A 27,350-nucleotide genomic window follows, 5' to 3' on the forward strand; every position below is an offset into this window, starting at 1 on the left:
TGTACATCTCCCACTCTCTCCTGCACCCCAACCCGCCACCAGGTCAGAACCCAAACTCCTTCCCAGACCCCACTCCCACTCCTGTACCCTAATCCTCGGTCCCAGCCTGGGGCCCCCTCCTGCACCAAATGAATTTTAAATATAATTTAATAAAGACAATAAGCAGTTCATTAAATACTATGGAGAATGGGTCACTATATAATGTCTTGGAGTACCCCAGCATGTACCGACAGAGGCATGTAAAATAGGCTACCCGACATAATCAATGAAGCGGGGATTTAAATATCCCCGGCTTCATTAAAATAAAAATGGCCGCCGCGCTGTGCTGGCTCAGCTGATCATTGGCACAGTGCACGAGTCAAGACGCAGATTGGTCGACAGGGAACGCCTTTGTCGACTGCTCCCTTATGCCTCGTGAAAGGAGGTTTACAGGAGTGATCGACAAAGGCTTCCCTTGTCGACTGATCCGTGTCTTGACTCACGCACTGTGCAGACAATCAGCTGAGCCAGCACAGCGCGGCGGCCACTTTTATTTTAATGAAGCTGGGGATATTTAAATCCCCGCTTCATTGACTATGTCAGGTCGCCTATTTTACATGCCTCTGTCAGCAAAGGCATGTAGTCTAGACATACCCTTGGTGACAACAAAATGTACAAACTGTATTGTTAAGGAATAACCAAGAGGGGGAAAAAAACCTAGATGCAGTTTATTCCACCAACTATTTTAATTAAGTCAGAATTTGTTTGTCATCTACTGTATACCTGCTATCTGATATGGGTACAAATAGTTTTTCCGGGTGATGAAGATCTCCAAATATTTTGGTCAAAGACAAAAACAAAATATAGCTCTGTTTGAAAGGTTACTGGCTAAATTAGCCTTTCTGTCTTGCCTCCCTTCCTCCCCCCCTCCCCCAATTAGGAACAGCTCTGCTTAATCAGCTCCTGTCTGCCTTGCTTGATTGGAGCTGCTGTGACCAATGTGCTGACTCAACCTTTCTTACCTGGCACTGAGCAGGAGGTGAACATGCACTTGGGGAAGGCTATTGCTCAGCCTTTCCCCAGCTGCCTGAGGCCCCACACCTCACCCTTTCCTCCACCCCATCTCCTGTGGAGCACAACCCCTTGCTGGCTCCTCTGCGTGTGCACCTAGGTCCAGCACTGGATGGCATAGTCCCAGCACCTCCAGTGACATACAGATAGGCAGCACAGTGTGGGCCCAGCCCCAGATCCCCCTGCACACTGGCTCCAGACTGACAGCCCTAGCCTCTCGGCAACAGAAGAGCAGAAAGGGAACTGGAACAAGCAGGAGGGGGCCTGGGGCAGAGCATGGGCAGAGCCATGCTAAGCTGTTCGGGGAGGCACAGCATTCGGCCTATGCTACCCATCACCCCCGGCACTGTCACATACTGGAACGGAATGTAAGGAACAATTGCAATATTAATTGCATGTTTTATTCCAAAAATACTGCTGACGGAAAAGACTAGTTATGCTCCACCCACACTTTTGTTTTGCTGGGTACATCAGATGGCTGTTTAGCTGTGTATGGGCCATACCTGATAATGACAGTACTGGTTGTTCTCTGGTTCAATCTCCATTAAAAGCAGATGTGGCTTTCAGACACAACACAGATTTGAACTTTCCCAACATTCAGGTGTTTGAATCCTAGACTTTAGCTTAAGCTTATCTGTGCTGAGAAGTTTTCCTCTGGCAGTCACGTAGGGCCCAATCCTATGAGAGGTTGAGCATCCCTGCCTCCCACTGAAATCAAACTACTGAGAGTGCCATTGAATTTCAGCACCTCTCTACATCAGCTAACACACAGAATGCATCATCACAGAGCTACTTTGCTGTGACACTTACTAGCAGAACTAGAGGAGGGCAGCCTATCAGGGCAATAGCAGTGGAGAGTTTGCGCTTGTTACCACCACTGTATGTGCCTGCCAGCTGGTCTGCATACATCTGGAGACCCAGCTTTTGAATCCCCCAGTCGGCAACCTGTGGGAGAGAGAATCATTTTTCTTTCATGCCGCAGATGTGGAACTGCATGTGCAGCTGATGACAGCCACACACATGCCACTTCTAGGTAAAGCCCCAGCAAAACTTCATCTTTTAGCACATGCATCTCAGAACTGGATTTAGGGCAAGTCTACCAGTGAGCACCACTGTTTGTGAAGCTGGGTGAAATTCTACTTCCTGGGGGAAAATAATACTGTAAACCAGCCTCTGCTGTACATTCCCCATCTCCACAACTAACTACCTTTTTCCCTTTAGAATCTGCTTTTCATTCTCTCTTACTCACTCATTCTTACACGCACATGAACAAGATAATTGGTAATTTGGAGAAATCACCAGTCCAGCTTTAAGCACTGGTTAACACATTTTAGCAAGCCTTAGTCAAGTTTCTGGTTTTGGTTTCTGTACCCTCACTTTTGCAGGTGCAGTTCAAATTCCCAGGATGAGTAGGTGCCTGGATTTCTGGTGCAATCATAAACTTAGCTTTCCCAATGACAAACTGCACTCAGAATTTCAAGGCCCAGAAAGTCAAGCCAACTTTTAAAATTATTGCCCTGGATATTAAAGGGACCCAATCAAACATACCATAACCAACAAAGCTGATGAAGAAGAGACAGTTCTTACCCTCTCGATTTCCTCCGCAGGAACTCCTCGCAGGCGTGCATAAAGACAGAGGTGCTCCCGGCCTGTGAGGAGGCCATCAACAGCATCAAATTGTGGGCAGTAGCCCATGTTTTGATGGACATCAGAGATGTGGGTCAATATACTGGAGAAGGAAAGAAAAAACAAAGTCTGTGGACTATTGTAATGCTAATAGCTAGGTCTGGGGCAGAGAAATAGCTGACCTTTCTACTGTGGGCAACATCTTCTTCATTAGTGAAACCAGCCTCAAAATGAATTTCATAGTGTGAGACTCTGCTAAATGTCCAGCTGCACAGCAGGTGCTCTGCTGTGTGATGGCTGGAGTGCAGTGAATAGGGTCTACTCATCTCTACTAAAGGCGCAAAGCAAGTTTTCCTCCCCCATTTTTTTTGCTGCCATTAAATCATGTTGTAACTTTAAGGAAAGTAGAGTTAGTTCCTACTCAAGCAGCTACTCAGCAAATTGTAGTTTGCTAATGGTGTTTATTTCTAGATAATAAATCAGGCCATTTAATCTAGAGTGCTCCCTCGGGTATAGGTAAGTAGGAAACAATGCTGACATTGCCTCTGGGTAGGGAGGAAATGGAGGGAGAAGTGAAATAAAACAGATACTTTCTTGTGGCCAGAGTTACTGTCAGGCTATGCTATTTGTAAGTTACTGTCTGCAACATACTATGGGCTGAAGCATTCAACATCAAACATTCATAAAGAGCTACGGCATTCCACACAGAAAGACAGACCTCTACAGCACAGTGAAAGAAACCGCTAGATCATGAAATGTCCATAAACAGTGTCAACCTAATGCAATTTAAGCAACACAGCCTGAAATAGTCAGATATGGGCCCGTCATGTTCAGGAGTGCTGATCAACAACCAGTTTCTAAGGGGTTAACTCAGGTACCTAGCAAAGGGGTCGGCTGGGGAGGTTCAGGCAATCAGCCAATAACAAAGCGGGTAGGAATTTCAGACTGGAAAAGGTTTTTTTTTCTCTGTTTGAGATCAGAGCAGTTTCTCCCAGGCATTGAGGGAGATAGGAGAGGATTCTCTCTCTGAGAACAAACTTCTTGATATATGTAAGGGGGGAGGGATAGTTCAGTGGTTTGAGCATTGGCCTGCTAAACCCAGTGTTGTGAGTTCAATTCTTGAGGGGGCCACTTAAGGATCTGGGGCAAATCTGTCAAGGATAGTACTTAGTCCTGTCATGAGGGCAGGGGACTGGACTCAATGACCTTGCAAGGTCCCTTCCAGCTCTATGAAATAGGTATATCTCCATATATTATATATATAACTAGGGAAAAGTTTAGATAGTCCATCAGGGTTTATTGTTTTCCTTGTTTGCAGGTTTGGAAATTATATCTGAGCTGGTTAATTGCTTTACTCTTTTTTTTGTAACTAAGGATGACAGCCCAGGGACTTTCCCTGAGTATATAGATCAAATTGTGGCCCTTTACCACTTAGCCAATTTACTATGCTTGTGACAGTAGTTTTGTTTTGAGAATAAAAGTTTTCTTTTTATTCTAATTAACTGGTATTGGTGATTGTTGCGTCCTTAGGATTAAATGTTTAGTTACAAGGGAAGAGTCTATTGCTGTCTGTGTATTCCCTCTGTTTTCCCAACTCCAAGCAAAACAAAGGTTGGGGTAGGAGGGAGAGCTTTACCTTAGGGAGGGGATTCCCAAGTGATCTCTTCCCTGATTTTCTTGGAATCACTTGGGTGGTGGCAGCGAAGAACCAGTTGTTTTTTTTTTTAACTGAATCTCAGAGGGACTGAGATTGAATAAGTTTGTCTCTGGGAATCACAGAGACAAGTTTTGCAGCGTTTATTTGGTCAGCCGGCCCCCCAACTCCGCACGCATAGGATCAGGTTGGTGGATTGAGCCATGACAGGGCCCCAACCCCCAGACCTCATCACCCTTGCATGTTAGAGAATGTCAGAACTGGAATCTTCATCTGGATCTCAATAACTAAGACCTAGAGGAGCTCAAAACCAGGATTTTTTTCTTGCTTAGTCTCATCTCTAGCAGTTACATTAATTAGTCACAAACCTTCTAATACAAAATCAATCACACAATTAAAAAATATTCAGTAAGTCCCTGTATCAGGTTTTGTTTTTCAGTCTAAACTGTGTTAGGGTTTTGCAAGCAGCTGTCTGCAAAGAGCAGGAGCAACAGGAATTAGGAATGTCTCATACCACTGCTTCATTTTGCTGGACTCTTATTGATTGATTCAGAATGAAGACCTCTATTTATCCACATATCAGGTACAGCAAGGGCAATGACAGCATAAACTACCCCACTGCCCAGTCTCCACACTGGAGACTGTTGACACAAGTTGCCAGTGAGTGCCAGCTGTAGCAATGCATTCTGTGATGTGGACACATCCGCTGATAAATCTGGGATGTTGTGTGGCTACGTCTACACTGGCCCCTTTTCCGAAAGGGGCATGCTAATTTCACAGGTCGTAATAGGGAAATCCACGGGGGATTTAAATATCCCCCGCGGCATTTAAATAAAAATGTCCGCCGCTTTTTTCCAGCTTTTAGAAAAGCCGGAAAAGAGCGTCTACACTGGCCCCGATCCTCCGGAAGAAAGCCCTTTTCCGGAGGATCTCTTATTCCTACTTCAAAGGGAGGAATAAGAGATCCTCCGGAAAAGGGCTTTCTTCCGGAGGATCGGGGCCAGTGTAGACGCTCTTTTCCAGCTTTTCTAAAAGCCGGAAAAAAGCGGCGGACATTTTTATTTAAATGCCGCGGGGGATATTTAAATCCCCCGCGGATTTCCCTATTACGACCTGTGAAATTAGCATGCCCCTTTCGGAAAAGGGGCCAGTGTAGACGTAGCCTGCATGTTTTTAAAGAGCTCACCTGTTGCCAGCCACTACAGCATCTCCAGATGTCACGTCAGTATCCCCAGTCAGCATTTTGAAGGTTGTTGTTTTGCCAGCTCCATTCACTCCCAGGAGACCAAAGCACTAAATTATAAAATGCATCATATTCTTAAGTATTTCCACCTTTAAAAAAAATCAATGGGATCATGAAATAAGAATTGAGCTATAGAGCTATTGAATGACCCACCTCTCCTGGACGGACGCCAACACAGAGTCTGTCTACTGCTGGCCTGTGTCTACCTGCATAAATCTAGAATGAGATAAGAAAGAAAAATTCCTACTTCAAGACATCTACAGCAGAGGGAATTCTCTGAACTTCACAGTTTATTCACGATGGGGTGAGGTAACTGTTAATGCTTGAGAGGAATAATACATAATTGTACACATTTTTTAAAAAGAATCTGTGAACATTCCACAGTGTTAAACATTGGCCCTATTTAGGAGACATTTTATCCATTATCATCTTTATCTAAGCTACCAGTCCAGATTTATACTTTATAGTGGTAGCTCATATTAACAAAATGCCTTTGATGTACCGAACAAAACAGCGCAATAAAGGAAATTAAAATTGAGGCTCGACAGTACTTCCATCCACAAGGCTACAGCAACTTTATGATATCTGGATACCTGCTCCTCAGACTGGGACAAGGAGCTGAGCGCATTGTGCAGATGTTTTCAATCTTCAGAGAGATTAGCTCCACACAATGGGTCTGTCCACACTCTCTCAGGGTGTGTGATAACGACACATGTAGACATACTTGAGCTAGCTTTAATCTAGTAAGTTTGCATGGGGATTACAGTGATGCTGGAACAACATGGACTTTATTTAGGCAGGTAGCCTGTGTCCAAGATGGGTTTGCACAGCCCAAACTTAAGCCCATACTGCCATGGCTTCACTGATCCAGTACCTGAGTTAACCAAATTAAAGCTAGCTTGGGTATGTCTGCACTTGCTGCAGTCACACACCCTGTTCCGGAATGCAATGTAGTGTTAACAAGTCTGATAATGTGAAGCCAACTAAATGGGAGAGAAGTGGAAACTGGGTCTTACAAATAAATGGAAACAGCAGTTCAGAACGAAGGGCTAGGTAGAGAATCACAGTCTGGGGAGATGGTAGATCTTGGATAGGGTTAGGCTGGATGAGTGAAAAGGAGCGTAGGCTCTTTAGCCGAGGAGTGAACAGGAAAGTTTGCCTTGTCCATATACTGGACTTTTCTATAGCTAAATCAAAGTCTTTGGTTTGATTTCTGTGGTCACAGGGAAGTGGAAAAGAAAAGGTGGATGACATTGCTTTAAAAATGTTCAGATTTTTTATGGCTATGTAATATTGGTTTTGAAAATTGTCCATTTATCCAAGTGCATAAACAATATTATCCAATAGATAGCAGGCCCAGCTATTGCTAACATACATTTTAAAATGCTCAAAATATTACCTTGGTCAGTTCTTGTAATTTTAAGATATCTGTTTTGTTTTCTCCATTCATAATTCTTTGTCTTTCCTCTGCAACATCCTCATCTTCATCACTAATAGGCAATTTAGCAGGCTCAGAAAACCTAAAGAAATGCAACATGGAGCACTGAGAAAATATGAATTTCACGGGACACCGTACAATTACAATAATAGAGCCTGAAATCATAGTTAGATTGCCAGAAAATGTGACTAGGAAGAAAGGAGACCTTAATTTTATACTATGACATTGGGGGCGGGGGAAGACTCTTAGATTTGAAGAAATTTCTCCTTCTTAAAACCCCCAAGTACAGTGAACACAGAGGTCTTGGTGGATTAAGGGGTTTGCAATGGGCCATGGATCTGTTCATTTCTGCATCACTAGTTTGAATCTGACAACTCCGTGCTCAAAGCCTTCACTGTTTGGTTCCCCGGGTATACAGAGCTGATGGTCTCAGTCCAGACCTTAATGGAAAACTGTACATGTGGGACTGCATCTTCATGAATTGTACCCTTTAAAACATTTGTTGGCAATCACATCTGAGAATGGATTACATTCTCGCCCCTGGAGGAAGTTTCCTAGTGGGAGTGAAGCAGTTTTAAGAAGTAGTGTGGGAAGCTGTGCATAAACAGAGGGCTGCAGTCCATAGGGCTTCCCAGCCAGCACCAGCCATCCACATTTAAGTTACTTGAGAACTTTAAAAGTTCACTTTGTGGACTTGCTACTACCATTTTAATCAGAATATATCCTGAAATTCTGATTTAAAAAAATATTCCGGTTTTTGGAGAGCAAATAAGCATGTACATAAATCCCATGGAAGTAAAGAACTTTGTGGGACTTAAGTACATTCTTAAATGCTTTCCTCAATCAGGGCCCTACTGACTAAAGATGATGCTGAAATAATAAGGGCAACTCTCAAAGCTACCACAAACGTGAGATTTGGTATCACAGTGGTATAAGGAGGCAGTACGGCCTCCGGATGATCCAGAAGGGGAAGTTCCCCTAAAGACACCTCAGTGGGTGGTGTCAGAGCACTCTGGCCCCGCCCTCAGAAAACAGAAGGGCGGGACTGGAAGTAGAAGAGAAGGAAGGCCCCGCTCAGTTGGAGCCCAGCAGCTGAATGGGGTCGACCAAAGGCTCAGCGGCTGTGGCAAGCCTTGCCCTGCCAGCCCAAGCTGGATGACTGGGACAGACCTCCAGGCCTGCTGCCGAGCCCGGAACCGTGCTCTATCCTGCAGTGGCCCCGGAGTGAGCACTGTGATCTGGGGAGGCTACCGAGAGCCCTGCTATGACCCGACGCTTCCGCTGGTTCTCCGGGCCCCAGACCTGACCCTTGCCAGTGGACTGGGCCCCCTGGACCTCTGCTACCTATAATCCCTGAGGAATCTATGGGCATCCTGTCACCTCCTTCGAACCCCACAGAGTCTGCTGAGCTGGACTGGAGCCAGGTAGGACCCCTGGGGGGACCGGAAGGTAGCCCAGGGAGCGCTGGCTTAGAGCTGGCTGAGGAGATGGATGTCAGCTGGGCAACGGGTTGTGGCCTGGACCCCCGCCTGCCCGACTAGGCTGGTGGGTTGTGGCCAATGGCCCCACCAACCTGACGGCAGCTAGTGCTGCCCTCATTAGGGCCCTAGGCTGGGACACAGTGGAGTGGGTGGGCCTGTGTGTCTCCCTTCCTTCCCCCAGCAAGGGGAGCAACCCCCCATGCCTGTTGGCTCTCCGCCAGCTAGGAAACCCGACCCTGATTTGACTGTTTGAACATTTACCCCGCTCTAACCCCAGGGTCAGGCACCTCAGCGGGGGATGATTGACTGTTTGGCCCGCCCTGGCCCCATAGACTGGTTGTGGGGAAGCAGCGGAGTCGGCCGCCGCCTGGGGACCACTACAAGTGGATAACTGAGAAGATTTTTGTTTAAAATGTTCATATCGGCTTCTCTCTCAGGATTTTTGTACATACCATCTTGTGGGGATGAGACGATGCTGCATAAGGAGATTCAGAGCAAAATATACAACTCCCTCAACTGCCATGGCAACCAGGTTCTTTCCAACAAAATGCCACTGGAATGGATTCAAGACATGCTTCTCACCTTTGGAGGGAAATCGCCAGAGAACAAGGTGAAATATAGCCCAAACACAGCACTGCTCCTCAGAACAAAACCCATTAGTGTAATGACTTCAGATGCAAATTTCTAATTTATGTGATCATTATCAGCCAATATCTGCTGTATTCCAACGTCCCCAATAAAGACTCTTATTGAAAACACAGAACCAAGTAGGGATGTAAGGGTATGTCTACACTAGCCCCCTAGTTCGAACTAGGGTGGCTAATGTAGGCATTCGAACTTGCAAACTAAGTCCTTAGTTCAGATTAACTGTTACACCTCATTGCAGGAGGAGTAACAGTTAATCCGAACTAAGGATTTAGTTGGAATTAACTTCTGACTGCTGCGTGTAGCCGTGGACAGTCAGTTCGAACTAAGGGGATTTGCAAATGAAGCCCGGGATATTTAAATCCCGGGCTTCATTTTCAAGTTCGAATGCCTACATTAGCCACCCTCGTTTGAACTAGGGGGCTAGTGTAGACATACCCTAAGAGATTAATCACCTAGTCGAGTATCCAATAAGCAGAAGCTTGCTGTTTCTATCAGAGAGAGGTAGCAAGGTGGGGTGGGGAGCAGGAACTGGTGCTGGGGGGAGCCAACTTAAAAGCCTGTTCCCTCCAGCACTGTCTCCATGGGGGCAAGGGAAGTAGAGGCACAGCGGACTGAAGCAGTCTCTGCTTGTACCGCTTCTGCTGTGATTCTGCTTTTGAAATGTACAAAAGTCCTGCTGAGGCTCCCATACATTTCAAAGGCTGAGGCACCACAGCGAGCCGAAGGGCCAGAAGGTGAGCCCTGCCAGAGGGGCAGGGCTTCTGCTTATAAAATGTACAAGATCTCCAGGGCACTTGTACATTTCAAAGGCTCAGGCACTGCAGGGAATGCAGAGCCAGAGGGGTCCCCTGCTAATCCCACACTCCCTGCTGGGTTGTGCCCATGAAAGCTCATGATACCATCTACATTTTTTGTTAGTCTCTAAGGTGCTGCAAAAAAAAAAAAAAAAAAAAAAGCATTTAAAAAAAAAATTTGGTTACAAACATGGATACCCTTCCAACTTTAGATCTTATCTACAGGGGATTCTGGTGGCAGTTTTCCTTTTTGAGTAAAAATGAATGAACCTTGTGTTGATATATTAGCAAGAAGTGCTCTTTCACCAAAGGCAGCCACAGCACCACATGGGGACATTTAAAGAAATGCAGACACTTTTAAAATTAGCATGAGGACTATCAAAATAGCAGAGAGCAATGGAACACTGCAAACACACATCCAAGCTACAATTGTCTGGGGAGATTAGGTAGCTCAGAGCATGGAGAGCAATGACTTGACTTATTAGTTTCAATGCCTGCCTCCACAGCCATGAAGTCAGGTAGAGAACAGGGGCGGCCCGAGGTGGGCTGCCAGCAGCTGGCGCCGCAGGGGGAATGCGCGATTGGCACCCCCGCCTCCACAGCCCTCAATGGCATGACGTCATCATTGGACGCCCTGTTTAACGCAGTGCCCTAGGCGATGGCCAAGTCGGCCTACACTCACGGGCTGCCCCTGGTAGAGAATATTAGTGTTTCTGTGTTCTGAAGCCCACCCGTCATGAAAAGGGAATAAAAAGTAATCAGATCAAAATCCAAGTACACTAGAAATTGTTTACTTAGGACACAGGCTGGCTACTGGTATAGGCCATACTCCACACAGCACTTATATCAGGGTTGAATTTTTGTTCTTCATATAGACATGAAAAAGTGGGAAATCTGAGAAACAGTCACCAGTCCTCCTATTGCAATGCTTGTATATCTTAGCTCTGGCATGGACATGCCCAGCATTGGTTTCAAAACGTCCCTTGGAGTTACTACAATTACTTACCAAACTTGGCATATACATCCACCACTGCTTGGTTCACGGCTAGGTCAATGAGTCCACGGCCCAGGCAGAAATGAGGGAAGATTATCAGCATATTTTTCAATGTATTATTGAATTTCTGCAAAGACTGTAACATATGGAAATAATATCACACATGGAATGAATGGTACTGTAGGCAATGTATAATTCTGCCTCTATTTATTATAAACTGGGAAAGATTCTTGCTCACCAGTTATGCTGTGTTTAATGCCAGGTTATAACTATAAAAGGATGGGCACAATCTAGGAGATAATCAGTCTCAGAAGTAACATAACATAACACAAAGTCTGTCGCACCGCAGGCTGGGCAGCATTGGATTGTATTGTCACAACAGGAAGTTGTGAAGGAGCACAGACCTGACTTCTGAAAATACACTGAATAGTTAACATTGCCAGAGGGAATGATAAAGCTGGCACTGGAAACCATGAAGCCAGCTGAGCCAAAACCTGCATCTCTTCTAGGCCAAGCAAAAGCTCTATATCACCACATGTACCACTGAGGAAAAAGCTAACGCCTGGGAGTGGCTCAATATGGATTCATTCTCAGTGATCATAAGCACTTGGCTGTCACTCCTTTGTGTGTGTGGCTGCCCAGCAAGTCAGCTGTGTCTATTCCTCTTCATTTGGTTCCTTTGGCTCCACTCAGCACTCTCTGCCCTCCAAGTTCACACCCATCCAGTAGCATCTTCCCTGCTCACTCACTCCCAAAAACGCATCATCACCACTACAGATGGTGACCCACCATATGCTAGGCTGGGACACCTTACGTGCACTATGCTGTCTTGCTCTTTAAATCAAGGTCTCCATGAAAACATTGCTTACTGGGTTATTTTCAAACAACTCCAGGATAAACGTAATGGCACTGCTGTTGATACCAATGAAGAGATTAAGACAAGACAATGCAACGTAGGCAGTGCTAGGAACACTGAACAGGTAGGATGCTGGGTACATCATGGGAATTACTGCCCACCTGTATGAAAGACAGAGAAACAATATATATTAGCTTCTGTGCATTCCCTTCTGTTGGTTTATCAGAGTCATACGCTGAGCTCTCTTCTCTTGGCTCCATTCAAGGGCCAGGGTGAAATCTCAGCACCAATCAGAGATTTCACTTGGGACATTACATCCCTAGTGGCAACCACAGCTTAAAAACAGTTAAAAAAATACCAACTGTGTAACCTAGGCGTGGGGAACCTCAGGCCCAAGAGCTGGATGCAGCCCCCAGCTTGCCTGGATCCAGCCCCTGAGGCTTAGGGCCCCCCCATAGCATTGGGGAGCCCATGCTGGCACTGCAGCCCCACCACTGCCCCACCTTGGGGATGGAGCACACAAGAGCTACTAGGCTGGGGCCCCCTAGGCTCTGGTGTGGGAGGAGAATGTGGGGAGTGTCTTTCTCCTCAGTCAAGGGCCACATCAGAGAGGGATTTTTTTCTGCTTCTCACTGGTGTGAGGTCCCCAACTGATTTTTCTGTGGGTCAGTGGCCGCTTGACCCAAAAAAAGTTCCCCATCCTTGGTGTAATGGATCAAAATTCCATTGGTTATACAGGTTAAACAGGCTGCTGGCTGCCCAGCCCCACTGGCTTCTGGCCCCACACTCTCTAGCAGAGTTTAACCATTAAGAGGAACTGATGAGCATCAGGTTATTGGTTAATCGGCTGTAAAATCTTCCCTCGCTGTCTGCCTAGTTTAATATGCTGTGCAAGTATGATGCAACATGATTCTGGCAAACTAATATGGGTATGGCAATTATTGTCACAACAGGAGATTACTCTGACACCTATGGACAAGGCATGAGTGCCACAGCTGAAATCTGTATCTCCAGGAGAGAAGCAAGCAAAGAGCTATGTGGTTTTGCCAAATACCTTTATGTCAACCCCCGGAACTGACCAGATAAATCAGACAACTGGTTACCAGAGATTATTTATAGCTATTCATCAGTCATGTGATTATAAGGACAGCAACAACACACAAGTGCAGGAATTGCACATGATTCATTTTCTACTTTCAACAATATTGGGGGTGAAATTTTGAGCTCACAAAAGTGAGACTCTGACAGAACACTCATAGCATAGCAGAGGTAGATACATTGGTAGAGCTAAGAGAGCATTTAAATTTGTAAAGTATCTCACACTTGATCTGCAACCCAGCTTTGTGTCTCCCTGTGATACTACTTGTGACACAGAGACCCCTTGGAAAAGTGCCCTCTGTTCTTTGCAAATAGTTCTCATCGCAGACCTGACAGACTCATTACACCAAACACATCTCTTACAGGATATTTATCCATAAAAAGTAACATGTAAGGTATCTACAGAAAGTTTGGCAATACTCAATCATTGTGAGATGTATGTTCAGGTAACATTTAAGAAATATTGTATATATATTGAAAGTTTGCTTTATGGTCTTGGAGGAGAAATTAGTCACCAGGAGGTAATGTGTTTCAATAACCCCTTTAAGCAAGAGGACCTTGTCATCCTCCCTAGTCAGTCAGCAAGGTTCTCTCGTCTGTCCTTGCCACATGGCAGAACAGTCAATGGAAAACCATCAGGGAGAATGACAGTCAAAATCACTTAATGATAGAAAAGAAACTCTGCAACCAGGTCAGGGTTCTCCCTGCCTGTGAACAGAAAAAAAGGGCTGTCTTCAGTATAACAGAGTGTGGGGAAAGACCCTCTGGATCCATTCATTGAGGAAACCTTTTAAAGGTAGGGGGGTTTCATGGATGTTTGGATCCTGATTATTGAGAAATCAGACAGCTCTGCAAAGTACTGAACTTTGAGGGAAATTACTTTATTAGATTGGATAGGCAACCATGTAGATCCAGCTTCCTGTTTTATATTGTAAATACTTGTTTTCAGCACTCTCTCTTGTTTCTAGTTCAGTCTTTATTCTTTCTTAAGCAAATTTACTTTGGTCTTATTATAAGTGCTCACGAGTGTTATATGGTTTAGAAGAGTGGTGTTTTAAGGACAACCTGGTAAATTAGAGTACTCTGCACTTCTGAGTTACAGAAATTCCAGATCCTCTGGAGTAGCCAATGCCAGGGGGTGGATATCACTGCAAAATGGTTCAAAGGGACTCAGGGATTCATAGAATCATAGAATAATAGGACTGGAAGGGACCTCAAGAGGTCATCGAGTCCAGCCCCCCGCCCTCAAGGCAGGACCACGCTCCGTCTACACCATCCCTGACAGATGTCTATCTAACCTGTTCTTAAATATCTCCAGAGAGGGAGATTCCACCACCTCCCTTGGCAATTTATTCCAATATTTGACCACCCTGACAGTTAGGAATTTTTTCCTAATGTCCAATCTAAACCTCCCCTGCTGCACTTTAAGCCCATTACTCCTTGTCCTGTCCTCAGAAACCAAGAGGAACAAATTTTCGCCTTCCTCCTTGTGACACCCTTCTAGATATTTGAAAACCGCTATCATGTCCCCCCTTAATCTTCTTTTTTCCAAACTAAACAAGCCCAGTTCATGAAGCCTGGCTTCATAGGTCATGTTCTCTAAACCTTTAATCATTCTTGTCGCTCTTCTCTGTACCCTTTCCAATTTCTCCACATCTTTCTTGAAATGTGGCGCCCAGAACTGGACACAGTACTCCAGCTGAGGCCTAACTAGATTGAGATGCACCTACTGTTAACCTGCCTGGGAAAGGAAAGGCTGGCATAATTCCAGAGAAGAGTGCTTGAATGGCAGAAGGGCTGGCAGTGTTAGGCAGAAGACAGCCCCTGCCACAAGAAAGCCCCTCTTTTGTTAGAGGCAAGGTGACTGAGGGCAGATCTACGCTGAAACTGCTGCTTTGGTGCAGCTCCACCGCTGCAGCTGTACCAAGGCAGCACAAGTGAAGATGTTTCATGGCAGTGGTCACCAGCCGGTCAATCCTAGGGACTCTCCCACTCAATCATGATCTCTGGCGGTGCAGTGGGGATGCCACTGAGGCAGGCTCCCTGCCTGCTCCAGCCACTTGCCACTCCTGGAAGTGGCCAGAATGATTCTGCCTGCGGGGGGAGGTCTCGACACATTGCTCCTGCCTGTAAGAATTGCCCCGGTAGCTCCCCCTTTTGTTGGGAACAGGGAACTGTAGCCAAAGGGGGATGAGGGAGTGGTGCTGGCAGAGAGAAGCAGCATATTGAGCCTGGTGCCCCTAACCCTCAGAGGAGCATTGGCCCCTTCCAGAAGACATTTGGGGACAGGAGCAGGCAGGAAATCTACCTTAGTCTCACCACACTGCCAATGGGGAGGTGCACCCCAAACCCTTTCCTGAAGCCAGCATCCCATACCCCCTTCTGCACCCCAAACCCTCTCCAGCACCCCAGCCCTGCACCTCCTCCCAGAGCTAGGACTCCAAACCCTGTACTGAACCCCAACGTTTTCCCCCAGCCCTGACGCCCCCTCTCAGCACCTTAGACCATCTCCTGCACCCAATGTTTTTCCCTAGCCTGGAGTCCCCTCCTGCACCCAACTCCATGCCCCAGACCAGTGAAACTGAGTGAGGGTGGGGAGAGTGACAATCGGTGGGGAGTGGAGTGAGTGACACAGTTATATTGATATAGGTCTGTAGTATAGACTTGGCCTCAGAGTTATGAGTACCCAAAGAACTGTCACATTATATTGGGTATATATTCAGCAGCACAACAGAATGCTTCTTGAACATACTGATAATGTTAGGCAGCAAACAGTCTGACAAGGAGAAGCTGCAGTCACAACAGTGGTGAATTGCTCTAAACTGTGTTATACATTCCTGGCATGTACAAACTCAGGGGCTAAATAGAGGACAGTTACTTTGTTAGCAACTTCACAATTTGCTGCTAAAAGAAAATCTCAGAATTATGCAGTGGGTGTAGTGCACTTGGTCTTGCCTCTGGAGACATTTAAAACCTGGCTGCGGTGACAAGTGGAAATTTAAAATGACTCTCGTGTGATTTTTTGAGCAAAATCTGTCCATTTTTAGAGATTTTTTTAAATATCAGAAACACACTCCTTTTGATGTAGATCATTCTTATGCCTATAAAAGTCCACTGACTAATCTGATTAAATGCTTTTAGATGTCTCTAACTAGTGACTACACGTCCTAGGCCAGGTCTACATTAGGAGGCTAAGTCAAACTAAGGTACACAACTCTAGCTACGTAAATAGCATAGCTGGAGTTGACATCCCTTAATTCAAGTTACCACAACATCCCCGCTGTGGGGAATCAACAGGAGACTTTCGACTTCCCTTACTCCTCGTGACCCAGTGGAGCATCAGAGATGACAGGAGCATAATCAGCAGTCAATTTAGAACATCCTTACTAGACCTATTAAATTGACTTCCAGAAGATCAATCACCTACCAGTATTGAGCTCCTGGTAGGGGTAAATAAGGTCTTAGTGATTGTACTCTTGTAACTTATAAAACATGGGAAAGTGACTAGAAATAAAACTGGATTAGTGCCCATTCTAGACTTCTTTGTAGTGTATAAAGAGGGCCTGGAAAGTCCTGTGTTTGAAGATAAAAAGCTGCTTGGTTTTTTATATTAATTCAGATCTTGTCTGGTCTATTTTATGTAGAGGACACTGTGGACAGCTGCAGAATTAGTAGGACTGTGATTTAAAAGTGAACCCTAACTAACTGAGAGGGAAAATTAATTTTATTTAGTCTTCTAAAAACTCTTTTTGCCAAAACTTATTTAACTGAATTGCTTAAATGACTGGAAGAAATGTTCTGTTTGTTGAATATGTTCCATGCCTTCAGTTAGAGGCTAAAAAAGTTCACACTAAATATTTAAGATAGCCAGCAAGTCCCTCAGCTAAATCTCAGAAAACAATATCTGATATTTTTGACATTTCTAGGGGGGTAAACAAAAAAAAGCAAAGGATATGTTTATTTTTTTTAAACAACACAACATTTAGTCCTTCTTTGCCCCTCAGAAAGCAGAACAGGTCACAGATCCAATTTCACCTTTAAGAATTTTAACACCCCTGGGAAGTAGGTAAATGTTAATAAACCCATTTATCAGCATATGGCAGAGCTAAGGAACAGAATCCTTGTGTCAGTTACAGTTGTAGGTTTCCTGTGTCTCTAATACCTAGCTCTTCCACATCCATAAATGCTAAGCTACAATGCCTCCTTTGCCTTTATACAAAGTGTCTAGAGTAATAGAGCCCCAATTCAGATGGGGGACCGTTGTGCCCTCCCATCATAATGACTATTACAGGCAGTCCCCGACTTACGACGGATCCGCACTTACGAACGGGGCTTTCTCGCCCCGGAGGTCGAGGTAGCGGATTGCTACCTGCGAGCTCCGGGGCAAGAAAGCCCCTTTCGTAAGCTGCTCCGGTGCCCCTGGTCTGCTGGAGACTGTCTCCAGCAGACCAGGGGCACCGCGGTTCCCGCGCTTCTGAGGCTTTGCCAGAGCAAAGCCTCAGAAGTGCGGGGAACCGCAGCTGCTGCCGCTTCAGTCGCGGTGCCTGTGGTCTGCTGGGGACGGTCCCCAGCAGACCACAGGCAGGGGGACTGAAGCGGCAGCAGCTGCGGTTCCCCGCACTTCTGAGACTTTGCTTTGGTAAAGCCTCAGAAGTGGGGGAACCCGTCCGCTGCTGCCGCTTCAGTTGCGGTGCCTGTGGTCTGCTGGGGACTGTCCCCAGCAGACCACAGGCACCGGGACTGAAGCCGCAGCCGCGGGGGGTCCCACGCCTCTGAGGCTTTGCCAGAGCAAAGCCTCAGAGGCGCGACACCCCGCTGCCACTGCGGCTCTGCTCCCGTATCCCTGGTCTGCTCGGGGGGGGGGGCGCGGCTAGTGTGCCCCCCCCCCCCAGCAGACCAGGCTTTTGTTTTGGACCCTGGAGCAGAGCAGCTGGGGCGCTGCCGATTGGTCCTGCAGCGCCTTCTGGGCACTACTGGACCAACCCGGCAGCACCCCAGCTGCTCTGCCCCAGGTCCTGATTCAGCCGCTGCTGGTCAGTTTCAGCAGTGGCTGAATCAGGACGCCTGGGGCAGAGCAGCTGGGGTGCTGCTGGGTTGGTCCAGTAGCGCCGAGGAGCGGTGCTACTGGAGCAACCCAGCAGCACCCCAGCTGCTCTGCCCCAGGCGTCCCCAAGTCAGCCGCTGCTGAAACTGACCAGCGCTGACTACAGGAAGCCCGAGGCAGAGTTGCTCTGCCCCAGGCTTCCTGGAATCAGCTGCTGATCAGTTTCAGCAGCAGCTGACTTGGGGAAGCTTGGGGTTCTTAAGTTGAATCTGTATGTAAGTCAGAACTGGCGGTCAGTTTCAGCAGCGGCTGAATCTGGACGCCAGTTCCGACTTACATACAGATTCAACTTAAGAACAAACCTACAGTCCCTATCTTGTACGTAACCCGGGGACTGCCTGTACTAATAAATTACCCACACAAAGTTCCTTCCTTCCACATTCTGTCCAGCCAAATTAGCTAGTTAGTTATTCTAAACATTCCTCTGAGATAAAAAATAATATAATGTCCCGACTTTACAAAGAGGGGTTATGTGTCTTGCTCACAGCCATACACTGAGTTATGATTAGGGGAAAATGATTAGGGGTCTGGAGCATATGACCTACGAGGAGAGGCTGAGGGACTTGGGTCTGTTTAGTCTGCAGAAACGAAGAGTGAGGGGGGACTTGATAGCAGCCTTCAACTTCCTGAAGGGAGGTTCCAAAGAGGATGGAGAGAGGCTGTTCTCAGTAGTGACAGATGGCAGAACAAGGAGCAATGGTCTCAAGTTGTGGTGGGAGAGGTCCAGATTGGATATTAGGAAAAACTATTTTACTAGGAGGGTAGTGAAGCATTGGAATGGGTTACCTAGGGAAGTAGTGGAGTCTCCATCCCTAGAGGTGTTTAAGTCTCGGCTTGACAAAGCCCTGGCCGGGTTGATTTAGATGGGATTGGTCCTGCCTAGAGCGGAGGGCTGGACTTGACGACCTTCTGAGGTCTCTTCCAGTTCTATGATTCTATGATAAGGGGATGGTTGGATGAAATAACATGATCTTGGTAAATAATTGACCATTCATTATAGGGAACTTTCTGGGTGTCTGGCTGGTGAGTCTTACCCACATGCTCAGGGTTTAGCTGATCGCCATATTTGGGGTCAGGAAGGAATTTTCCTCCAGGGTAGATTGGCAGAGGCCCTGGAGGTTTTTCGCCTTCCTCTGTAGCATTGGGCACAGATCACAGCTGAAGGACTCTCTTCATGTTGGGGCCTTCAAAGTATTTGAAGGCTTCAATATCTGAGACATAGGTGAGAGGATTATTCTAAGAGGGGTGGGCGAGATTCTGTGGCCTGCACTGTGCAGGGGGTCAGACCAGATGATCATAATGGTCCCTTCTGACCTTAAAGTCTATGAGTCTATGAGTCTATGAGTTATTATCGGAGCTGAGATAAGAACCAAGGAGTCCCTGGTTCCCAGTGCTCTGTTGTGACCTTAGATTGCACCTCTTTAAAACTAGCCATGACTTAGTACCAAGCTTAGCAACCTGAAATTTATTTCTAACATGAAAATAAAGGTCATTGCTTGCTTAATGGACTCTAAATTAACAAACTGCCTGGAAGACTTACCCATACAGAAGTAGCAATGCAATAAGTACAGGCAGATTGCTTGGAGAAGTGTACGCTTTCTTTTCGAATCCAATGAATATACCCACAATCATCCCGGCACTCACTATGTAATTCACCTGTCACGGCAAAAGAAGTGTGATGTGTGAGCCATGTAGAGCTGCAAACATTTCCATACCTACTGGTCTGCTCCAGAATGGTTTTAAATTGAGGGGGGCATCGAAAATAATGGGTTACATCATGCTTTTAGCTGGCAGCCCATCAGAAGGGGAAGTGTGTAGGTGATTTGCATGGAGGCACTATGCCTCAGGGAGGCCCAGTTCCTCCTTCCCAATTCTCCAAAGTATTGGTGTGTGGGAAGAAGTAATATTTTGCAACAGCATTTTCTGTGGGCATGTCTATGCTACAGAATTAAGTGACTTAAGTCAACCTACAGGCATTGTAGCAATTAAATTGATTCTTTCCCCCTTTGTGTCCACACTATGCTCCTTCTGTCAGCAGAACAAATCCTCACCAGGAGCACCTTCAGTTACGGAAGGGGGGCTTTGCAGGGCACTGACAGTGGGAACCCTACAGGTCAATATAGTTAGGTCAACACAGTGTCTACATGGATCGTCTGTTGCTGCCTTTGACAGTTGTGTGGTGGGTCTCCAGCTGTAAACCTCAGGACAGTGGGGCTGCTCTGGAGATTAGACCAGCCCTGAGCCCTTATGCCTGTATTTGAACAGGTACACAATGTAACACAATGCAAAGTACAAAAATTCCTCAGGATCCCCTCACAATCTCTTGCTTGGTTTTCCTAGGACACTCCATTTGTCCAGAGTGATGGTGATGGCTCACCATGTGGGGAACAACAGAAATCATCTAGCTGCATTTGATCTATTAGTATTTCCAGCCTGGGCTGGTGGGATAAGGGCTATAAACACTAATGTACATAACAGACACATGTGTAAGGTATTGAGGCAATAGAAACACAGATTCAGTAGATTAAAGAACAATTCTCTGCTATATGCAAATAGGAGGGTAAAGTGTTTGTAAGCTCAGCCCTCCCTTGTCCAGCATTTACATTGATTGCTTAGTAGTAATATATGATTGGAGGTTCATTAGGCAAAGGGGAAGGCATTTTGATAGCCTAAGAAGCACTAGCTATTACATCTAGAACATTCTTTCAAGCACTACGACAAATAACTCAAGCTGAGAGAGGCTAGCATGACTGCCTAGTGCAGCACAGATTATGAAATCCAGACTATCTACTTTCTTCCTCATCTCCCAAATTACAGTCTCTATGTGCTTCCTGCGAGGTCCTTGCTAAATTCCCAGAGGATCCCTTCAATTGCTCATGTTTTACATACCCTCTGGATCCAGATGAGAAGGGCTGGGACAGGACCCCTCCTGGAGCCCAATATCACTTTGCCTTAAGCCTAATTCACACTTAAAAATTGGATCCACCCAGCTGTATTTCTTGGGGCTGTAAACAATTTCACACCCTGATTACTGTAAGTTAAATTTCTCCCACCCTCTCTCATCCCTTCCTCCCTCTCTCTTGGGGAGATGCAGCTAGACTGACTGAAGAATCCTCCCAATGACCTAGCTACCACTTCTTAGAGAAGTGGATTAACTACATCAATGGAAAATACCCTTCCCTCAGGGTTGGAAGCAGTTACACTATAGTGGCACATCTAGAGCACTATAGCTATGCTGCTGTCATGTAGACATGGCCTTAGTCAGTCAGAGAAGTTATTTCCTCCTGGGCTGGGATGAGCAAGCCATGCTCTCAGCATAGCTCTAAATTAGCCCTGGGTACTGCTTTATTCTATATTGACAATACAATTAATGGCACATACAAGAAAGATAAAATTGTATGCACTGGAAATGCACGAGGTTAACATCACTTCCAGCTTCCTCAGCTGACCCATGAAGCATGTTTCAGACTTGATTTAATTATTTGAAATGAATTAGAAACCAGTCAAGTGCTTAGAACAAGCTACATAGGTAATGTTTTAAGACGCGAATAGCTTTTTGTGCTTGGGATCTACCGATAGAGCTGACAGCCACCCTGGTCCCCTGGGAAAGGTGTGGAGGGTGGCTCTATGCTCCTAGAAGAGGCAGGGCCTCAGGTGGGAGGGGCATATCTGAAGGCAGGTGACCCTCAGTGCTGCCTGGACTCTGCTGCCTGGAGTGGGCTGCACTGTGCCCCCGTGTCCTCAGGCAGCCCTAAGTGGCGCCCAGAGTGCTGTGGCAGAGTTCTGGTGGTGATTCATCATGTTTGGAGCTCCAGGTGCCTCCACTGCCCAAGGGCAATTGCTCTCTTCCCCCTGCACCCGCTCCATCATCAGGCCAGGATCTACCTCACTAAACGGGTCTACATATTCAAACCAAACGCAGCAATAGCTCAAGGCCAGGAGCTACAACTAGCAGATACTCACTATGTCCCAAAGGAAATTGGTTAGCCAGTAAACAGCAGGGCTAACACCACTGACGAACTGGAGGTGCTTGGCTTTCGTCACCCGTTCTTGGATCAGATACAAAACAAAACTGGCTGGAATGAAGGACATGGCAAAAATCACACAGATGGCAACAACAGCATCCACTGAAGTGGTCAGCCTGCAACAAAAAAGAGGAGGGAGGGACCTTTTGAGCAAGAGTGAAAGTAACACAGAGTGCCACTAGAGAGCTCTGAGCCAGCATGAGCAGCTACAACCCCAAGCTAGCTAACACCATCAGCAAATCCAACAGGCAGTTTTAACATCTAGCTGTAACAAGAGTGTTTTGTAACACAAGGATTATTTAGCTGTTGGGAACTTGTTAGTACATTCTTTGGCATTAAGCTCAGGGTTGTAACTAACAAGAACAAACAGAGATACACACAGTTCCCTGCACACCCGTATGACAGATGCTCCCTCCAAATCAGCCCTGTTGTTACAGACAGTACCATCACTCATACAATAGGTGCAGACTCACAGAGGCATTCAGCATTCTTATGTGGGATAAGAAAACAGCCTAATACAAGGAACAGGTGCACACCTATGAAAATGCCATGATGTGTGAACTCTTTGGGCCAAAGACCATGTTTGACTGTATATCTTGTACAGCGCCAAGTAACTGTGGGCACCTAAAAGCCAAATGATGGTGCCTTTATGACTTTTCTGATACATGGCACAGGTGTGTGCATGCCTACACCCATAGTTATGTAGGTGGGATGGGAGACCCTCACTACAAGGACCAGTAATGAGCTAGTCTCACAGGCAAAGAACACAGAAGAGATTTTATAACTAACTTCTGACTATGATAAAACTGAAGGAAAGGTGCTCAATTGCAAAGGGCACATAAAAACATATGCCCTGAATTAAACTATATCACTCAAGCTTCAGCTTGGTGTTTGAACTCTTGCCGGGGAAGAGGTAGGAAAAGGGAGGGGCTGAATGGAGAGGAAGGGAAATAAATGTGTGAAAGAACCCAGGGAAACTACTACAGCTTACACAGTGACTTCTGAGAGCTGCTCCTTGGTGAGGTTCAGAGGATGGTTTATTGCGGTGATCCCGTATTCTTCAGGAGCCTGGCCTTTCCACAGATTGGATCTCAGGACTGCATTGTTGGCTACATTAAGAAAGCTTACCATGGCATGCCAGCCTTTATTGTTAAACCACACCTGAGAGCCAGAAAGCAAAAGTGTAGTAAGCAGTCAGTAACGTTAACACAGAGTGGGAGTAGGCCACATGGCTACCTTTGGGTTACTTCTCCACTGGGAAATGTCAGCAGGAATGTACACAGCTCTGAGGGGTTGTTAAAGAAGCTGACTTTGTAATCCATTGCGCCTCCCAGCAGGGAGATCCCCCCCAGACATTGTATTTTAATAGATAATTCCAAAACAGTGGCCTAAAAAAGCTTTCCAACAACAGGACAATGGATTTTACATTGGCAACTTTTTAACACCTAATATTCTTCAAAAGTGTATAAAATGGCAACTGGATAACGAAACTCACAATAGAAAACTAACCATAACTCCACACACATCAGAGTAATTACATGGGAGAAACAAACATTATAGATCCAAGGTGGGTGAGGTAATATCTTTTATTGTACCAATTTCTGTTGGTGAGAGACACGAGCTTTTGAGCTTACACAAAGCTTTTCTTCAGATCTGGGAAATTTACTCAGAGTGGGGTGCTGGAACAATTTGTATAATGGGGGTGCTGAAAGCCATTGAACAAAACTGTAAACCCTGTATATGATGGAAATCACTTTACACTAGGCAATACTGCTGCCACACCCCCAGCACACCTATTTCCAGCACACCTGACTCAGGGCCCATCTACATTCACAGTGCCGCGGCAGCACAGCATGGGTCGTGAAGACACTCTATGCCAATGGGAGAGAGCTCTTCCATCACACTGAAAGGACACCACTGCAAGTGACAGAAGGTATGTTGGCAGGAGAAACTCTCTTGCTAACATAGCGCTGGGGACATGAGCCCTGGAATAATGTTTCTCTCTCCAAGGGAGGGTGGGGTGGAATATTCATCCCCTCAGAGTATCACAGCTTGTTTGATACAAAGTGAATCAGACTCAGTAGTTAGCCCTTATTTCAAGACATCATTCAAGGACATATATTGGAAATATATGTTAACTACTTATGATAAACAACCTGTTCCTCCTCATATTCAGTTGTGACACTCTCGATACATTTCCCAGACCTGAATGAGAGCTCTGTGTAAGCTTGAAAGCTTGTCTCTCGTAGCAGAAGTTGGTCCAATAAAAAAAAATTACCTTACCCACTTGGTCTCTCTAATATCCTGGGACTGACATAGCTACAACATTGCATACAAGAAACTCTTTGTAGTTAAGGACAACAATATTCACAGAGATTGGAATCTGGCTCTGAAACAGCAGTGTTCTTCCAGACTTTCCTCTCCGTATACCTTAATGTTGTCTTCCGTTTCCATGTATTTAAGGAAATTAGACATTTCTTTAGCAGCAGACATTGAGGCTTGACCCTAAAAGTCAAGAAAACAAAGTCTAAAATCAGCCAGAAAAATGGGATTGTGGTGCTACACATTCGAACATTTGCATGCTGTTTTTTGATAAACAGATAAAACATTCCTGCTTACTCCTGTTACATTCATCATTTGGCCAAGGTGTCTCAAAAAATCAACAATTTCATTTCCAGTGACATGAAGGACTGGGAGTCTTCCTCCAATGGAAATCCCTCCGTACCTAGTGGAAGAGCACACATGGATCAAGCACTTATACTATAGATCCAAATCTCTTTAGTCAACAGAAATACTAAAAGTTGCCTGAGTAAATGTTTGCTTTAGACACATGTCATAATTCCTGTGTAACAGTTTCTACTTACTAACAAACCACATAGCTCTTACAGGTTTTGCATGTAATAAACCATATTGATTTAGACTAATAGGATTGTTCTGTCAGATACAATTCTAAAAAGAGTGATTTGGACTTTTGTGAAATCAATAGATCAAAACAATTTACAATCTTGACCATTTCAATTCTGGCTTCTCCCCATTTCTTAGACATAATAACCCAACTGGATGGATACCTGAAAGCACTTGATTACCTATTGTTTTCTTAACACCTCCTTAATACTTTGAGCATCTCAAGCATTAGTTATTGAGAGCATGGGAACACTGTGAGTCAGACATGAGATTGCAGCTGGTCCAGGAGAAAGAGGCACCTAGAAATGCCGATGCCAACCAATACTTAATAACAAATAACTACAAAATGTAATATTATATTAGCATGCCTATGTCTGCAATCCGAGTGCTTGAATTCAACTCCATAAATGGTACTATTTCCATGACAGCAGACATTCATAAAGAAGTCATGTGAAATAAGCCAGTTCTCTAACTGCTATTGTATAAAGCAGGGGTGGGGAACCTAAGGTCAGGGGGGTCTGGCCTGGATCCAGCCCCTAAGGCCTGGGGCTCCCCCTCTGCACCAGCATCACCCAGACCCCACAATTGCCACCTGCTTCTGAACCCCCCTCCTGGCACACCCCCACGCTCCTAGCCCACTCTTGCACCCTACAAACCTCCCAGACCTCTGCCCCAATCACCAGCATGCTCCTGCACCTCTCAGCCCAGACTGCACACTCCCACTTCACTCCTGCACCCTCCTTCCCACCCAAATTCCCCCAGCCCAGGCCTGCTTCCCAGCAACCTCCCTCCCACGCACTGAACCCCTCATTTTTGGCCCCACAAAGAGCTTACGAAAGCCTGCCATCTATTAGTCCACGCCCCCCTAATCTCTGGTTGGTGAGGGAAACGTGGAGCATATTTCTGCTTCTCAGTCAGGGGTCACATCAGTGAGGTGTTTTTGTTTTGCTACTTGCTTTTGTGCGGCCCCCGGACTAATTTTTCTGTGGATCAGCAGCCCCTCACCCAAAAAAGGTTCCCCAACCCTGAAGCAGTGTTCCTCAAAGTGGGCTGCATGCCTATTTTGGGAAAGCCGCTAGCGGACTTGAGCCACTTTGCTTACTTAAAGGGTCTGTAGCCACGGAGCTCCCCTTGACTGGAAATGGTGAACCAAAGCCAATGGGAGCCCAAGACTTCATGGCTATGGACCCGTTAGGTAGACAAAGCAGTGCAGGCCCATTAGTGGCTTTCCCAAAGTGGACCCGCATCCCACTTTGAGAAACACTGGTATAAAGTGAGCAATAATTTGTGAAGGCTTCATGTGAGCTTTGGAAACAGGATAAGGGCTCATACTTGTAAGTCCTGTTTTCTCATGTTGTAAAGGATAACAAAGATTATTTTCAAACAGAATCGACTTTTTTAAGTTTTCAGATGTAAACTGTAACAATCCCGAATTGCCTTCTCCTAAATATTTTGTCTCTGACTTTAGACCTAGACGTTCTCTAAGCAATACCACAACTTCCAATTCATCTGAACAAGTGGGTTTTACCCACAAAAGCTTATGCTCTAACAAATCTGTTACTCTCTAAAGTGCCACAGGTCTCCAATTTATCAAGATCATTTTGAATTCCAATCCTGTCCTCCTAAGAGCTTGCAACCCTTCCCAGTATTGCATTACACATGTTAAAAGCATACTCTTCATTCCATTATCCAAGACATGACGAAAAATATTCAGAGATTCCAAGACTGGAAAGGGTCACTGCTGTGATAATCTAGTGAATCTGACCTTCTGTACAACACAAGCTGTGTCTTTTTTTTTTTAACCAATCTTGATTCAGAAATTGCCAATGATGGAGAATCTATTAGGATCCTTGGTAAATTATTCCAATGATTAGTCTCCTCAGTCCCAGCCCCAGGACAGACCTCTACAGGACCCCACTATATACATTATCCCAGTCTGTCAGAGATCCACTGATAACTACTCTGAGTACGTTTTTTCAACCATTGGTGCACTCACTTTATAGTAATTTAATCTATCACATTTCCCTAGTTTGGGTCTGAGAACACCCTGGAGGAGTGGTTCCAAAGCATCAGTAAAATCAAGATACATCTTCCCCCAAGCCAAGAAGTTCCAGTGCATACTGCTCTGCAGCTACTACTCCAGCTCTGTGTGTGATCTGTTACCACTGCATACTTGCTATGCGGGTGTCCAGGTTAGTGTATTCTCTCCAACCTGTCTGCCCAGCCCTTCCTCGGGGTTATGCCCCTCCACAGTGCTGTAGATAGAGCTACATCAGAGCACTGTTGCAATATGCAGAGGTAGTTCCCCTGACTGATTCACATTGACCTCTGTTGTGCACAATGGAGCTGGTGGAAGTTTCATTGTGTGTTCGGGCCTTCCAAGCTTCTCCAAAGTTAAACAGAAAATCACTGTTTTATTTACCATGGCAGTTGAT

The 27,350-nt window shown here is 45.7% G+C and overlaps 1 protein-coding gene across 1 annotated transcript in view; it reads right to left on the minus strand.

Annotated features, from left to right (window-relative positions):
* Window positions 1-27,350, minus strand: part of ABCA4 (ATP binding cassette subfamily A member 4) — a 118,107-nt gene that overhangs the window by 5,331 nt on the left and 85,426 nt on the right. The window contains exons 33-45 of the mRNA XM_089780536.1: window positions 24,631-24,736; window positions 24,442-24,516; window positions 23,003-23,172; window positions 21,950-22,127; window positions 19,527-19,642; window positions 11,798-11,945; window positions 10,941-11,064; window positions 8,945-9,074; window positions 6,973-7,093; window positions 5,727-5,789; window positions 5,517-5,623; window positions 2,638-2,779; window positions 1,861-1,995 (exon numbers count right to left, since the gene is read on the minus strand). Coding sequence (XP_089636662.1) covers window positions 1,861-1,995; window positions 2,638-2,779; window positions 5,517-5,623; window positions 5,727-5,789; window positions 6,973-7,093; window positions 8,945-9,074; window positions 10,941-11,064; window positions 11,798-11,945; window positions 19,527-19,642; window positions 21,950-22,127; window positions 23,003-23,172; window positions 24,442-24,516; window positions 24,631-24,736 — 1,615 coding nt within the window. The remainder of the gene's footprint in view (window positions 1-1,860; window positions 1,996-2,637; window positions 2,780-5,516; window positions 5,624-5,726; window positions 5,790-6,972; window positions 7,094-8,944; window positions 9,075-10,940; window positions 11,065-11,797; window positions 11,946-19,526; window positions 19,643-21,949; window positions 22,128-23,002; window positions 23,173-24,441; window positions 24,517-24,630; window positions 24,737-27,350) is intronic.

The sequence above is a fragment of the Pelodiscus sinensis genome, chromosome 9, assembly GCF_052426305.1.
Source record: "Pelodiscus sinensis isolate ZL-2025 chromosome 9, ASM5242630v1, whole genome shotgun sequence".
Classification (NCBI taxonomy): domain Eukaryota; kingdom Metazoa; phylum Chordata; order Testudines; family Trionychidae; genus Pelodiscus; species Pelodiscus sinensis.